The sequence below is a fragment of the Eleginops maclovinus genome, chromosome 14 (genome assembly GCF_036324505.1).
Source record: "Eleginops maclovinus isolate JMC-PN-2008 ecotype Puerto Natales chromosome 14, JC_Emac_rtc_rv5, whole genome shotgun sequence".
In the NCBI taxonomy this organism is placed as follows: domain Eukaryota; kingdom Metazoa; phylum Chordata; class Actinopteri; order Perciformes; family Eleginopidae; genus Eleginops; species Eleginops maclovinus.
The window spans coordinates 10237825-10251649 of record NC_086362.1 but is presented as its reverse complement, the minus strand read 5'-3'; the positions used below and the strand labels follow the sequence as shown (position 1 = coordinate 10251649).

The 13825-nt window shown below is 42.3% G+C and overlaps 1 protein-coding gene across 1 annotated transcript in view; it reads left to right on the top strand.

The window, feature by feature from the left end:
• dnah2 (dynein, axonemal, heavy chain 2) overlaps positions 1-8387 on the top strand; it is a 46223-nt gene extending 37836 nt beyond the window's left edge. Inside the window, 7 exon segments of the mRNA XM_063900389.1 lie at positions 1848-2002; positions 2339-2490; positions 3752-3866; positions 6334-6510; positions 6937-7011; positions 7854-8004; positions 8150-8387. Of these exon segments, the coding sequence (XP_063756459.1) occupies positions 1848-2002; positions 2339-2490; positions 3752-3866; positions 6334-6510; positions 6937-7011; positions 7854-8004; positions 8150-8304 (980 nt within the window). The 3' untranslated portion in view covers positions 8305-8387.
• The last annotated feature ends 5438 nt before the right edge of the window (positions 8388-13825 follow it).

Sequence of the window (13825 nt, the reverse complement as noted above, 5' to 3'; positions counted from 1 at the left end):
AAAGGGTTTACATATGACAATTTCATCAATGTAATCTCCCCATCCCGCTCCTTTGTTGTGTTTGTTGTGGCATGGTTTATATCTGTTGTTGTTGTAAGTGTGTGTTTATCAAGAGCCTTAGTCTGAACCATTATAAGTCCTCCAGTTTCTACGCAGTCTGCACATACTTGTGTTCAGAGCCTCGAGTCTCATCTGCGTTTGTATGCTCTTTGGAACGTCATTGCAGGTTTTAGACTTGTTGGCAGACATTCGTGGGAAGATCCCAGCAATGATCGACTACGAGGGCACCAGGTCCCTCCTCCAGGACAGCCCCTCCCTCTTAATGTGGTGCTGCTGCAAGAGATCCAGAGATAAATCGAGCTTGACCCATCTGTAAGAACTCCACATCCATGTGATAGATGGGGCTCTAAAAGCACAAATCATGTGCTGTGTTTTAAACTGATTATAGGGATGTGAGGAACCAGACTATTAGTAGTAGTGCAATTAGGCGACTTAAGTGAACTGGAATTTGTGAATGAAATACTAAGGTCTATAAGGTGCCAAAATTGATAGCAAGTAATATGTAGGTCTTAGATGTAACATATCCCAAAAAGCCAAAAAAGTGGTAAGAAAAAGACGTCGCTTCTGAATGAAGATTTCAAGAATCAGAATCTAGTTAGTTTCCATGTACGTTTAACCCATATCGAGGAATATGTCGAGTCCGTGTGTGCCAGCGAAACAATCTAAGAAAATAACTCTTTAAAGTAGTCGTGAGAATGAAAGATACAAAAATTTAAGAAACTACTTGGTAGACATTAAAAAGAAAATGCTTAAAGTGTATTTACACCACATTAAATTTAATAAACAAAACTTAAAAGCTTAGAAGACTTGAAATTTTGGCATTATGGCAACTACAGGAATTGTAACTTAAACTTATCAAAATTTGCTTTATAATAGATAACTTTTCTTTCCTACTATAAATTCCTTCAATTTATTTTGAATCTGAAAGACCATTTTCAGTCACTTTTTTGGAGTTGTAAATGGTATTCAAATAATCTATTGATAATAAAGGTTTTGCCCAAACAGGCTTCACTCAGTCATGTATGTGTAAAAGACAAGCATGGGATCAGTAGAAGTCATCAAAGGTAAGTAAGAACAAAGCAAATACAATGTGCACCTACGGTAGCTAAATTTTCACAAAGACTGAATGTCCCATGTAGTCGCTCACAATCAGAACCTGTTAATCTGAAGGTGAACCTGCTACACCTCCCATCAAGCCCTTCAAATGCAGCAAACATGGCATCACCAGCCAGTGTACCACCGTCTGAGTGCACAGTAATGCAGATAGATCCAACTGAGAAAAGATGACTACTGACCGACAATAAAGGTGTTACAGTGACTGATTGTTTTATAACTGTGTGTGTGTGTGAATGTGTTGTGTGTGTGTTGTGTGCTGTGTGTATGTCTGTGTGTGTCTCTGTTTATGTGTGTCGTAAGTGGTGTAGTGTGTGTGTGTGTGTGTGTGGTGTGTGTGTGTGTGTTGATGTTCATCCCTGCAGATGCTGGAGAGGGCAAAGGCTTAGTGGTGATGTCACCCAGCTTGAGGAAGACCTGCAATAATCTATATGCCCTGTACCACGCTGGGGAAAAGGCTACAAACACACCCTGTACACACTAACCCACACAATTTACCTCAAAACAGTTATTTGAGTTTACAGAAATACTTAACACTTTTTCTCCCTGATTCCCCTTTCTCTGCTGCTTAGGCAATTTGAATGTAATACGACTTATCCTTGAAATTGACACGAGCTGCACCGGTACTGTCCTTTTATCGCATTCATACAAGGGCAGACAGACTACATCAGAAGTGCCGCCCAAGAGACACCCCGAGGTGTTCGGCCAGCACTCTAATGCTGACATTGCAAGTCAGATCGCTGAGACCAGGAAGCTGTTTGACACCCTGCTCTCCCTGCAGCCCCAGGTCACCAGTTCCTCTGCTGCTGGGCCCAGTAGAGAAGATAAGGTGAGGGGGGAGGAAGTCAGAGAGGCATAAGAAGAGACCAACAATTTAATTGATACAGGATGCTCAACAATCTCAGGCTCCACACAGAAATACTTATTATAGGTTTAAACATAAAGGGTTTACATATGACAATTTCAACAATGTAATCTCCCCATCCCGCTCCTTTGTTGTGTTTGTTGTGGCATGGTTTATATCTGTTGTTGTTGTAAGTGTGTGTTTATCAAGAGCCTTAGTCTGAACCATTATAAGTCCTCCAGTTCTACGCAGCTGCACATACTTGTGTTCAGAGCCTCGAGTCTCATCTGCGTTTGTATGCTCTTTGGAACGTCATTGCAGGTTTTAGACTTGTTGGCAGACATTCGTGGGAAGATCCCAGCAATGATCGACTACGAGGGCACCAGGTCCCTCCTCCAGGACAGCCCCTCCCCTCTTAATGTGGTGCTGCTGCAAGAGATCCAGAGATACAACTCGCTGCTGGACACCATCATGTATGAACTCCACATCTCATGTGATAGTGGTACTCTAAAAGCAGCAAATCATGTGCCTGTTTAAACAGAGTTAATAGAGATGTGAGGAAGCCAGACTATTAGTAGTAGTGCAATTAGGCGACTTAAAGTGAGACTGGAATTATGTGAATGCAAATATTAAGGTACTATAAGTGCCAAAATTGTTAGACAAGTAATTTATGTAAGAGTCTTAAGTGTAACATAGCGAAAAAGCACAAAATAATGTAAGAAAAATACTGTCCGCTTCTGAATCTGAAGAATAAGAATCAGAATCTAGTTTAGTTCCTGGTACGTTTACACATACAAGGAATATAAGTCGGTCTCTGGTGGTGCCAACATAAACAATCTAAGAAAATAACTTGTAAAAGTAGGTCGTAAATAGAAAGATAATAAATATTTTTAAGAAACTACTTAGCATTTAAAAAGAAAATGCTAAAGATAGTATTTACACCACATTTAAATTTAAATAAACAAAGAACCTTAAAAGCTAGTAAAAGACTTGAAAATGTGGCAATATATGGCAAACTACAGTGAATTGTAACATAAACTTATCAAAAGATATTTTTTCCAGCACTTAATGATAAAATATTACTGCCTTTTTACAAATAATTAGCTTTAATAATAACATTACTCTTTCTTTCCTCTATAAATTCTTCAATTTATTTTGAATCAGAAAGACCATTTTCAGTCACTTTTTTGGGTTGGTAAATGGTATTCAGAAATAATTGTATGCTGTATATGCACAGGTTGCTTGCCCAAAACAGTTCACTCAAGTAGTGTATGTGATAACACAGACAAGCATGGGATCAGTAGGAAGTCATCAACAGGTACAGTAAGAACAAAGCAAATCAATGTGCACCTCGGTAGCTAACATTTCACAAAAGACTGAATGTCCACATGTAGTGGCTACACAATCAGAACCTGTAATTCTGAAGGGAAACCTGCTACACCTCCCATCAACCATTCAAATCAGCAAACAATGGCCAATCACCCAGCCCGTGTACCTCTCTGTCTGAGTGCACAGTAATTGCAATAGATCCAGACTAGAAAAGCAGTGACTACTAGACGCCGACAATAAAAGGGTGTTACAGTGACTGATTTGTTCTATAACTGTGTGTGTGTGTGTGTGTGTGTGTGTGTGTGTGTGTGTGTGTGTGTGTGTGTGTGTGTGTGTGTGTGTGTGTGTGTGTGTGTGTGTGTGTGTGTGTGTGTGTGTGTGTGTGTGTGTGTGTGTGTGTGTTAGTTCATCCCTGGCAGAGCTGGAGAAAGGGATCAAAGGCTTAGTGGTGATGTCACCCAGCTTGGAGGAGACCTTCAACTACATCTATGATGCCCGTGTACCCCCGCTGTGGGAAAAGGTACCAAACACACCCGCATACACACTAACCCACACAAAGTGTACCTCCAAAACGAGTTATTTTGAGTTTACAGAAAATAGATTAACACTTTATTTGCTCCCTGCATTCCTCCTTTCTCTGCTGCTTGAGGCATAATTTGAATGTATATACGATGCTTATTCCTTCTGAAATGAGACACGAGGCTGCACCTGCTACTGTCCTTTTATCGCACTTCATAAAGTGGGCAGACAGACTACAATGAAGAAGTGCCGCTAGGATCAACAATATTGAGACAGCTACTCTCTGGAGAATAGAGTATACTTGAGCAACTCAACACAAAAAATACTGCTCAGGGACGGATTAAAAGTCTGAAAAGAAGGTTGTGAAAATATAGCAAATCATTGAAACACCAAGGTAACAGTAAAACATGTGCAGCCTGCATCGATCAGACTGGATAATGAATACATATGTCTGTGGTGCACTGCGGTTGAACAGAGGCCCTTCAAAGTCTCACTCAGGACTCATTGTGTATTGATCTTTGTGATTGTGAGCAGCACTAATCTCCCTTCAGTCAGTCTAACAGCTGGAAACCTGTCTGTACTGGTCTGTTATTAAAGGTGTATTTAGCCATCACCCTGTCTGGCAGCACAGACACACACTTATTATCCTCCTCTATCTAACAGCAGACACACTCACACACACACTCACGCTTATGTGTAGCCTGAATCTTTTCTGGACCCTGGCTGACAGCACCCTGTGTTCTCTCGTCACTGCAGAGAGAGCTCCAGTGATAATGAAGTGTTCGGAGAGGATAATAGCTGGAATGCTGCCAGAGCCCCATCAAAGTGTGTGTGTGCGTCTGTGAGTGCGCATGTGTGTGTCCACCAGGCAGGGGTCATTCAGGGCAGTTTGTGCTTTTCTTCGAGTTTCTTCCAAGATTCTGCCCTCATTATAGGCTATGCTTTAGAGCATGTACGCTGATGCTTGTGTGTGTGTATTTGTGTCTATTTGTGTGTGTGTGGGTTCATCAGGTGGAGCTTACCCTGGCCCTCAGTGGCAGAACAAAGCCACAGTCTGTGAACTAATGGTAGTGTAATAAGCAAAGTAAACCTAGCATGGACTGCTCCACTTTCCTAAAGAGACCCTGAGCTCATTGTGCTACAGCCAGCGGCTTATTACTGCTGGATGTACTGTATGTGCATCTGTGTGTGTGTGTGTGTGTGTGTGTGTGTGTGTGTGTGTGTGTGTGTGTGTGTGTGTGTGTGTGTGTGTGTGTGTGTGTGTGTGTGTGTGTGTGTCTCTCTCTTTATAGCGATATTGGACAGCTATTAGGCCCCCTGCCTCCAGCTGAGCTCCTCTTTTATATTCTCCTGACCACTTGTAAACAGACCACTCTGCTCAATTTCTTTTTTGCGTACTTTGGTTTAATCACAGTCTACTTCATCTCTGTCTCTATCTTATTCCTTTTTCTTTTCTTTTTTTACTTCCTTGTTGCTTGCCCTCCATTCAGCTCTCTTCTTTCTCAATATGCCTCATCTGCAGCAACAGCAGCCCCTCACACTCTCTCCGTCCTTATTCATCCCTCCATCCCTCTCTTCTCCGCCCCTCCCTGGCATGGCAGCCTGTCATTAGCTCTGAACTCACAGACTCATGGCTTTAATTTTGGCCTGCCTGCCTCTCGGTCTATGGCCATTTCGTATCTGGTTTCGTCTCAAGGCTCTGCTGCATGTGTGTGTGGGTGGGTGGGGGGTTCTTTGTAACTGTTGGGGCTGTATAGCATGTGTGCATGTAAAGAATTTGGAAGAGATGCGCATGGACATATTGCAATGTATGGCAGGTGATGACATCACTGATGATATGGGTGCTCCCTCCCTTGGTTTCAAACACATGCTCTCATCCCCCAGTCCACCTAGTATGGAATGTGTGTGTAAATCGTTGTGTGAACATGCAATAAAGTGTTGGTGTGTTTTGTCAACGAAATAAATAAATGGACACAGACAAAAGAAAAAAGAATATATGACTACCTTCCTAAAGTTACAAAATCTTCCTACACGCAACAGCTGAGTAATGATAACATGTTTTTCTTAATTATGTATTTATTATTTATGAATGAAATGCATGTCTTTGACATTCATTTCTGATTATATTCTGTCACCTATTCAAAAACTGTGTAATTGAGTTATTAAAGAGCTATGACAGTTAGTATTTTTACTACATCATGATTGGGTGTTTTTAATCTTTTGTGGTTCTCTTTATATCATGTAATATGATGTCAACCAAAGGAAGTAAAAGTCCAAAACCTAACTCTGTGCACACCTTACCCGAGCAATTTCATACAACACCTCCCCCCGTGTATCATAATTGGCTGCCCACAGCTGCATTGTGAAATGACTGTAGATGTTCAAGTCTCTCTCTCTCTCTCTCTCTCTCTCTCTCTCTCTCTCTCTCTCTCTCTCTCTCTCTCTCTCTCTCTCTCTCTCTCTCTCAGGCTTACCCCTCACTGAAGCCCCTGGCAGCGTGGACCCGGGATCTTTGCCAGCGAGTCAATCAGTTTGCACACTGGGCAGTGACGGCCCAGCCCCCCACCTTGTTCTGGCTCTCCGCCTTCACCTTTCCCAATGGTTTCCTCACCGCTGTGCTGCAGTCCTCTGCTCGACAGCACAACGTGAGGGTTCACACAACCGCATCCACATGGGCAGGAACATATGTGTTCTACAACAGAGGCTTGAACTGTAAAACAAGATGTTTAAATAACAACAGTTTAAGTTATGTTACATTTCCTAGCACACACAAAAAAAGCACTGCACTCTCCCCCTGTGCTGGTTTGGCAGAGAGAACCTGCTGAGTTCTCCTTTCTCTCGCTCTGTTGAGTCCATACATTAATCTCAGCCTCTCAGCACCTCACAGCCAACAACGACTGCACTTAACTGCACATTAGCTGCCTCCAGCAATATATATTTAACATGCATGCATTAACACTTACACACTGTTTATTTGAAGAAACCCGTTTTTGTTTAAATATGTGTCTGCATGCAATAAGTGGAAATGTCCTTACCTTGTTCATAAACTACTTGTCCATCTGGTGTTGCAGATATCAGTGGACACACTGTCTTGGGAGTTCATAGTGTCCACTGTAGATGACAGCAACCTCCTCTACCCGCCCAAGGTGACTCCCTGCACACACGCTTCTATTTCCATAAAGATTTCAATACACTCTGAGCCATTAGCTCTCAGCTGTCATCAGCACTTTTCATCACATTTTTCATTTCCCCTCAAACATTGTTTTCTTCCTGAAAAACGCATTGTCATTCAAAGCTCATCCTCAAATCTGCTCTTGCATTTGGATTCTCTTACAAAGCACTTTTACAATTCAGATTTGATTTTTTTTTTTGAAAATGTTTATTTGTGTTGTTGCCCCCCCCCCCCCTCAGAATGTCTGTCACTGCAGTTCTCTTTCTCTCTTCATCTTGTTTCAGTCTTCTGTGTCAGCTCCTCTCCTCACTCCTCTCTCCTTTGTGCACTTCCTGTCTTTTGTGCTATTTCCTTCTTACTTCTTTTAAGCTCTCTGACGCTATACTTATCTTTCCTTGTTTTTGCGTCTCTTCCTTCCTCTCAGCCCTTCTTCTCTTCCCCTCCTCATTCTTCTTGTGTCCTGTCTCTTCCTTCTTCCTCCCTCCATCTTTCTCTTTGGCAGTTATCTTCCTCCACTCTCTCCCTCAATCTGCTTTTTCCCACACCATCTCTTCCCTATCCTTCCTTCTCATCTCATCTCCTCCTCTTCCCTCTCTCCTCTCTCCTTCCTTTCCCCTCAGCCTCTATCTTTCCTTTGTTTACACCCCTCCCACTTACCGTTAACCGTTTACCGGCTGACTGTTTGCCATACACATTTCCTTCAAAGCTGTTTGTGAAACGTCACCTCCAACTAAGTGTTAATATCTCTCACCTTCATGATTTCCCCCTCCCTTTTCTCCCTTGTTTCCCTACTCACCTCCCTGCCTCCCCCTACAGGATGGAGTGTTTATCCGAGGTTTGTACCTGGAGGGGGCTGGTTGGGACAAGAAGAACTCCTGTCTGGTGGAGGCTGAGCCCATGCAGATGGTTTGTCCCATCCCAACCATCCACTTCAAGCCCGTGGAGAACCGCAAGAAGGCGGCCAAGGGTGAGTAGTTAGGGACTTTTCTGGGGGAGATTTCTGCATGATTCATCATTGGTTCTAATTTTCCCCATCTGTTTGCCTATAGTCGGTGATGTCATGCACTGTGGTGTGCCTGTCTCAACTCTGTCTGTTCCTCTTGTGCGTGCAGGTGTGTACCTGTGTCCGTGTTACTACTTCCCGGTGCGTTCGGGGGGGGCAGGCCGGCCATCTTTTGTGGTCGGTGTAGAACTCAAATCCGGAGCTGTCACCCCAGACCACTGGATCAAGAGAGGGACTGCTCTACTGTTGAGCCTAGACAACTAAAGGCCACACACACACACACACACACACACACACACACACACACACACACACACACACACACACACACACACACACACACACACACACACACACACACACACACACGCACTGATTCTTTTGTATATTATTTATTGTTTTAGCTGTAAGTTACTGGATTTAAATGGCTTCCATTGAAAATAAATGTCTTAAATGAAAACACAGTGTTACTTCTCAAATTTTTCGCATTCTATGAAACAGGTCATCACACCTGGGCTCTGACAATGAATGCCGAGTCATTCTTTCATACTTTGAAGTTGGTCTGACTCAATTCTGGTAAGGTTTCTTTTTATCTACACTTCCTTTTAGTCTCGTCTGTCAGCCTCCTTACAGACTTGCATCATTCTTTCCACGCTGTTCCCCCTTTTTACCCTGCTCAAACATCCACAACTGACAAACACACACACACACACACACACACACACACACACACACACACAGGGAATAGTCTCCTTCTCGTAAGCGCTGTGTTTCACTGGAAACTTGCTTATTGGCACATCTGGATCAAGTGTCTGTCTGGTCATCTAACTGTCTGCTGTTCTCATTGAATTCTTTGGTAATCTGATGAGCTGTTGTGCAATGCGTGAAGACAGTCCTGGCCTCTAGATAATATGTTGAAAATATGAGTGAAATGACATCGTTGGAAAGGAGAGCTTCTGTTTGGAAATACACTGAATTCCCATAATATAGTGTATCCCATTCTGGCTAATTCACCAGACAGACCTGGAAACACAAATCAGTTGTTTCACAATCTTTGTGAATAAAAGTATTTTATTGGTACATTCATAAATCAGAGAATGTCCTTCTGTGAATATTAGATTTGTGCTTGGTTTGGCCCTCACGGTCACACAGTAACAACACGCAAACAATGCAGTTAATCAAGGTGAGGTGAAGGATGTTTTTATGCTAATATGCATTCCCCCCCCCCCCAAGCGGAAAAGGAGGACAGAGGCAGAGAGAGGGAGTGCCTGGAGGAGAAATGAACCTTTTCAAACAAATGAATTCTAATGAAGCCTCACACAAGACGTTTGGAGACGCTCAGCGTTGTGAGGGAGAAGGCCCGGACTTCCCCACTGGAAAAGGACTCAACCCAAACTCCTGAAAGGGAGGGAGAGAAAAACAAGAGAAGGACCCTGGAGAAAGTGAGCCGGGGGGAAGAATGGTCCAGTAATGAGAGAGGGGAACCGGAGGGGGGGGGGGGGGGGCTGAGCTTGTATTCAGACGTAAGGATTGTCCCCATGAAAGACCAAACACGAACTTCCTCTGGGTTTAAGAGCCTCTTTATCAGACCCAAGTCTCTGTGTGCACACTGGTGGTCTCAAGTTGGGTGGGAGATGGAGGGGGGGCTCATAGCAACATGTTGAATTAAAATTTCAATTGGCTAATTCTCAAGCATGCTGGTAACAAAGATATCAGACTCTGTTTTTTATGGTTAAATGCAGCTATAATTAACTTGAATGTAAATATGGTGAGGAAACAATTTAGATATATTTGTTATGCAATGGTAATTAACCTTCCTGTCTGACAATTGATTGGATTAGAGGAAAACCGTATACTCAGTTTTAAAAGTTAAACATCGTGCTTTGTTTTTCCTTTTTCTAATAGGTGGTATGTGTTGTTTTGGAGCAAATATTTAAAAATGCTCTGAAGAAGTAATATTTAAGGGCATTTCCAGCCAACTTCTTCCATCTGCTTATCCACTCAGAAACTGTAAGACAGCAGTTTCCAAAATATTGAAGAAGTGTGGACATTTATTGAATATCTTTGATGGGGGAATCCAACATTTCCCATGTAATAGGAAACCTGGAAAACTGTTCTCTACCGACGTAGTTGAAATTGTACTGTCACATTAGAGAAAAAGCATGGGAAATGTCTAATCAGATTACAGTAAATGCTTTTGAACGCATTACCAGTGAAATTAAATCAATCTGCAGTTTATTGGGGACCCCTTTACAACACATCAGGCACCCTGAGGAGCCATCTGTGTGGGAGCTAAATGGCTTGGGCTTTAATTTGATTTCCAAACATGCTCTTGGCCTAGTTTTCATTTTCTTGGGAATTGACCGGAACCTGACAAGATTACCAGACATCTCCAAAGCACAACTTTTGATTCCCCAAGTGGCTCTTGGCCCCTTTACCTTCAACACGGAGCTTGACTCTTGAACTAAACACTTATAAAGGGACACACTGGGGTCTTGTTGTTCTCCGTTGAATTGTAGTTAATAATGGAATTTGGGCAAGTTGCACAGTGTGTTTGCCAGTGACTATGGAGGCGGGGCAGGCAATGTCCAAGACTCTTCCACCGAAAATAAACCTGCATGAGGGAAGAGAGAGAAAAAGAGAGGAGGGAGGAGGAGGAAGGGAAAGAGCCTTTCAACGGGGACAGAAGGGAAAGAGTCTCCGTTCCAGTGGAATATAAACTGCGCAATTTCTTTGAGGACTCCCTGCCCTTATCGCCGTGAACCAGTTCTCTCTCGGAAACGGATCAGTTGTGTTTTTTGATGATTAGGGAATCCGTGCCCATTGCTACACCCGCTGCTGCTTTGGAGGTTACAGGAGCTGGCGATTTTTTTTTTTACCAGATGGTCTTCAGAGGAGGAAACGAGCTGTGCAATGTTTCAGAAAGGCGATATGACTGTGCAAAGATGCAAGATCAGTGAGGAGTCCATCCGTCATGCCTTGCCCATGGGCGAACACTTGAACGTTTCCCCAGCCTGGGCTGTGATCTATCTGCGTGTACAGTGCTCCCCGTGTCGACGTTTGCACCTAAACGCGTTATGGATGCTGAATGGGGTTTCATGTTTTTTGGGAGAGGGCTTTTTAGGGGGCTGCGTCATCCGTGGCTGGAAAAGGAGATGGACATTTGCAGATTTTCCATTATTACAGTCAGCACGGTACCTCCCCAGCAGATATTGCATTACACATAGAAGGTAAGCATAACGCATATTGTTATCTGGCATACATGCTGGCATGTGAGGCTGTACAGAATGTGTTATCTAATTGCAACCAATGCTACTCCATTGAAAACAAGCTGAACTACCTTATCCTCCTCCTGTAATATGGCGATCAACATAACAGCAAAAATACAGTTTGCATTACTGTAGGAGACTATTATAGGCCTTTATCTGGTTAACTAAGAACAGTAACAGTAGTCATGAAAACAGAAGGCCAAAATACTGTGCTTTTTAAGAGGATGGTTTGATGGTAGACCATTACATAATGCCTAAAACTGTGTGATTAGTATACTACTCTAACTTTGCACGAATAGGCGGTAAGTTTCATATGTGTGTTGCTGACAGCTGTTTAGTCTGCTTTCCCAAATGTTATATATATAACCGTATGTATGGTGATGTCACGTTTTTACGGTAAAGAGGGAATAGTTTACGGGAAGGTAGGTCTAGAGTTGGTGATGTCGCAATCGACTGGCGTTGATGACGGTTACACGTTTGTAAATGCACAAAACGGCAATGGATCGTGTCTGTGGGTGTGATATATAGCGCGTGGCCTGATAACGTGCTGGTTAGAGGAGGAATGTAACAGCGGCTTCTTCAATGAAATGCACTATCGCGTGCGTTGCAGGAAGGGTCTTGTTCCATTTTCCTTCTGAAATGTCATGTGGTGAAGTTGTGGCGGGTTCTCCACTATTTCCAGGAAGAGCTTTTGAATTTTCTTCCCTTGAATTTTTATTTGTCCCCACCCCTCTTTTTTTTTTGGCTGTTCCTGTAGCACCTCCGAAATGTTGCCACTGGATGGCGACCCAGGACTGTAGTACAATTGGTAAGACCTTAACCAGAGCTTTCATCGCAGACATTATCACATCATTTGCCTTTAGATAATAGAATACAATTAGTCAGTAAAGACGTCATCTAAACTTTATTAAATAACATTATTAAGTATTGGGCATCTTTGGCTATCCACAGAGCAGCATGTTTCATGTCAGCAACACTAGGATACACACCTGGAGCAGGAATGTATTAAGGGTTTTAATGTTTACAATTGAAACTTGTAAGTGCCACACTGTTGGTACAGTCTGCGCACGTTTTTCACAATTTCGGTGTTTTATCATAACACTATTTTTAAACACAGTATTAACAACGCTATGTCCTTACTCTACATTAAAAAAAGTATTACTTTTTAAATATAATTCAATGTCAAAACGAAAAAAAAAAATTCAATGTTTTGACGGTGTTGTTGATGTCCCACAATGCAATGCCACTCGAGGGGCTCTGTAGTCTATGGGACTTACACGCAGGTGCAAATCAAACTAATTACGGTGGCTGGCCAGCTCCGGTAGGACAAATCAACAACAAAAAGTGTTTTTTTGTGGGGGTAAACGCTTTATTTTAACTTTGTTGTACCGTAGCTTCCTACATTAAATGCAACACAAACTGTGAAGTTAACATTTTAATGTACACAACAATGCCTCTGCCCAGGTAGCGGAAGGTGTAACTCTCTAAACATCCCACAGCAACACTTATTATCCGCTAGCTAGCTACCCGGTTTAATCTACTTTTAACGCATATTTCAAAGTCTGGGCCCCACAAATTCTAGTCTAACCGCATGCTGGACAGTTGTATTTCACTATAAATATGAAAACGAGAACGTTGACTGATGTTTCAGGTTGAATTAAACTTGCGTTTGGCATTAAATGTTACACTTGCTACAATGAAATGCAACATCGTTGAAACTACTCCATTTAAAACACTAGTCTACTACATAGGCGTTATGCTAAACGGACAATTTCTTCAAATCTTTTATCCTCAGTAACAGTGACATTTCCCTATATACAAAAGTTTTCTGTCATTCCAATCTGCATTGCAGTGGACACAGTAACAGCCCTATCCCTCCTCAGTGCTTCTTCTGTTTTTAGCGGTACAAAAAACATGATAAAATAGCATTGAATAAGCATCCCTTTACTGGTTTGCTGGCATGCTGTGAACCTGTTTTTTTTAATGTATTGCACATTGCATGTACAATGAGTATATTATCGAATACATTCCCTATGCATACCTCAGTAGTTAAATGTTTTCAAATCCCTTGTGTTTCCTGCATGTTGCTTTATATATTTCCTGCTGTATGGTAGATATTTATTTGAGGAGGGAACTCAATAAGTTGTTAAAGCTTTTAAATAGATTAACAGCCTCTGTGTGCTTCATGGTAGGAATAATAACACGCCAACACTGAATAAATGGTTCCTGTAGTTCTTCTATTTTCTAGCACTACATGAACAGTATGCATTAGTTTACAAAGTGACAAAGTTATTAGTTGTACACATTGCTGCAGAAAAGTGTGTATTCACCCCTAGATGGCGACACATTCGCAGTCCATCACTGCTCTGTGTGTGACCTTTGTAAACAGCTGCCAATTTCTCATGGTGCAGGGATGGAAATCAGAGGTCTTTGAAAAGATGTTGTTGTTCCATTGTCTGAATTTGACCTTGAGATTAATGCAATCCACAACAATTTGGGTACAAGCTTTAATGACT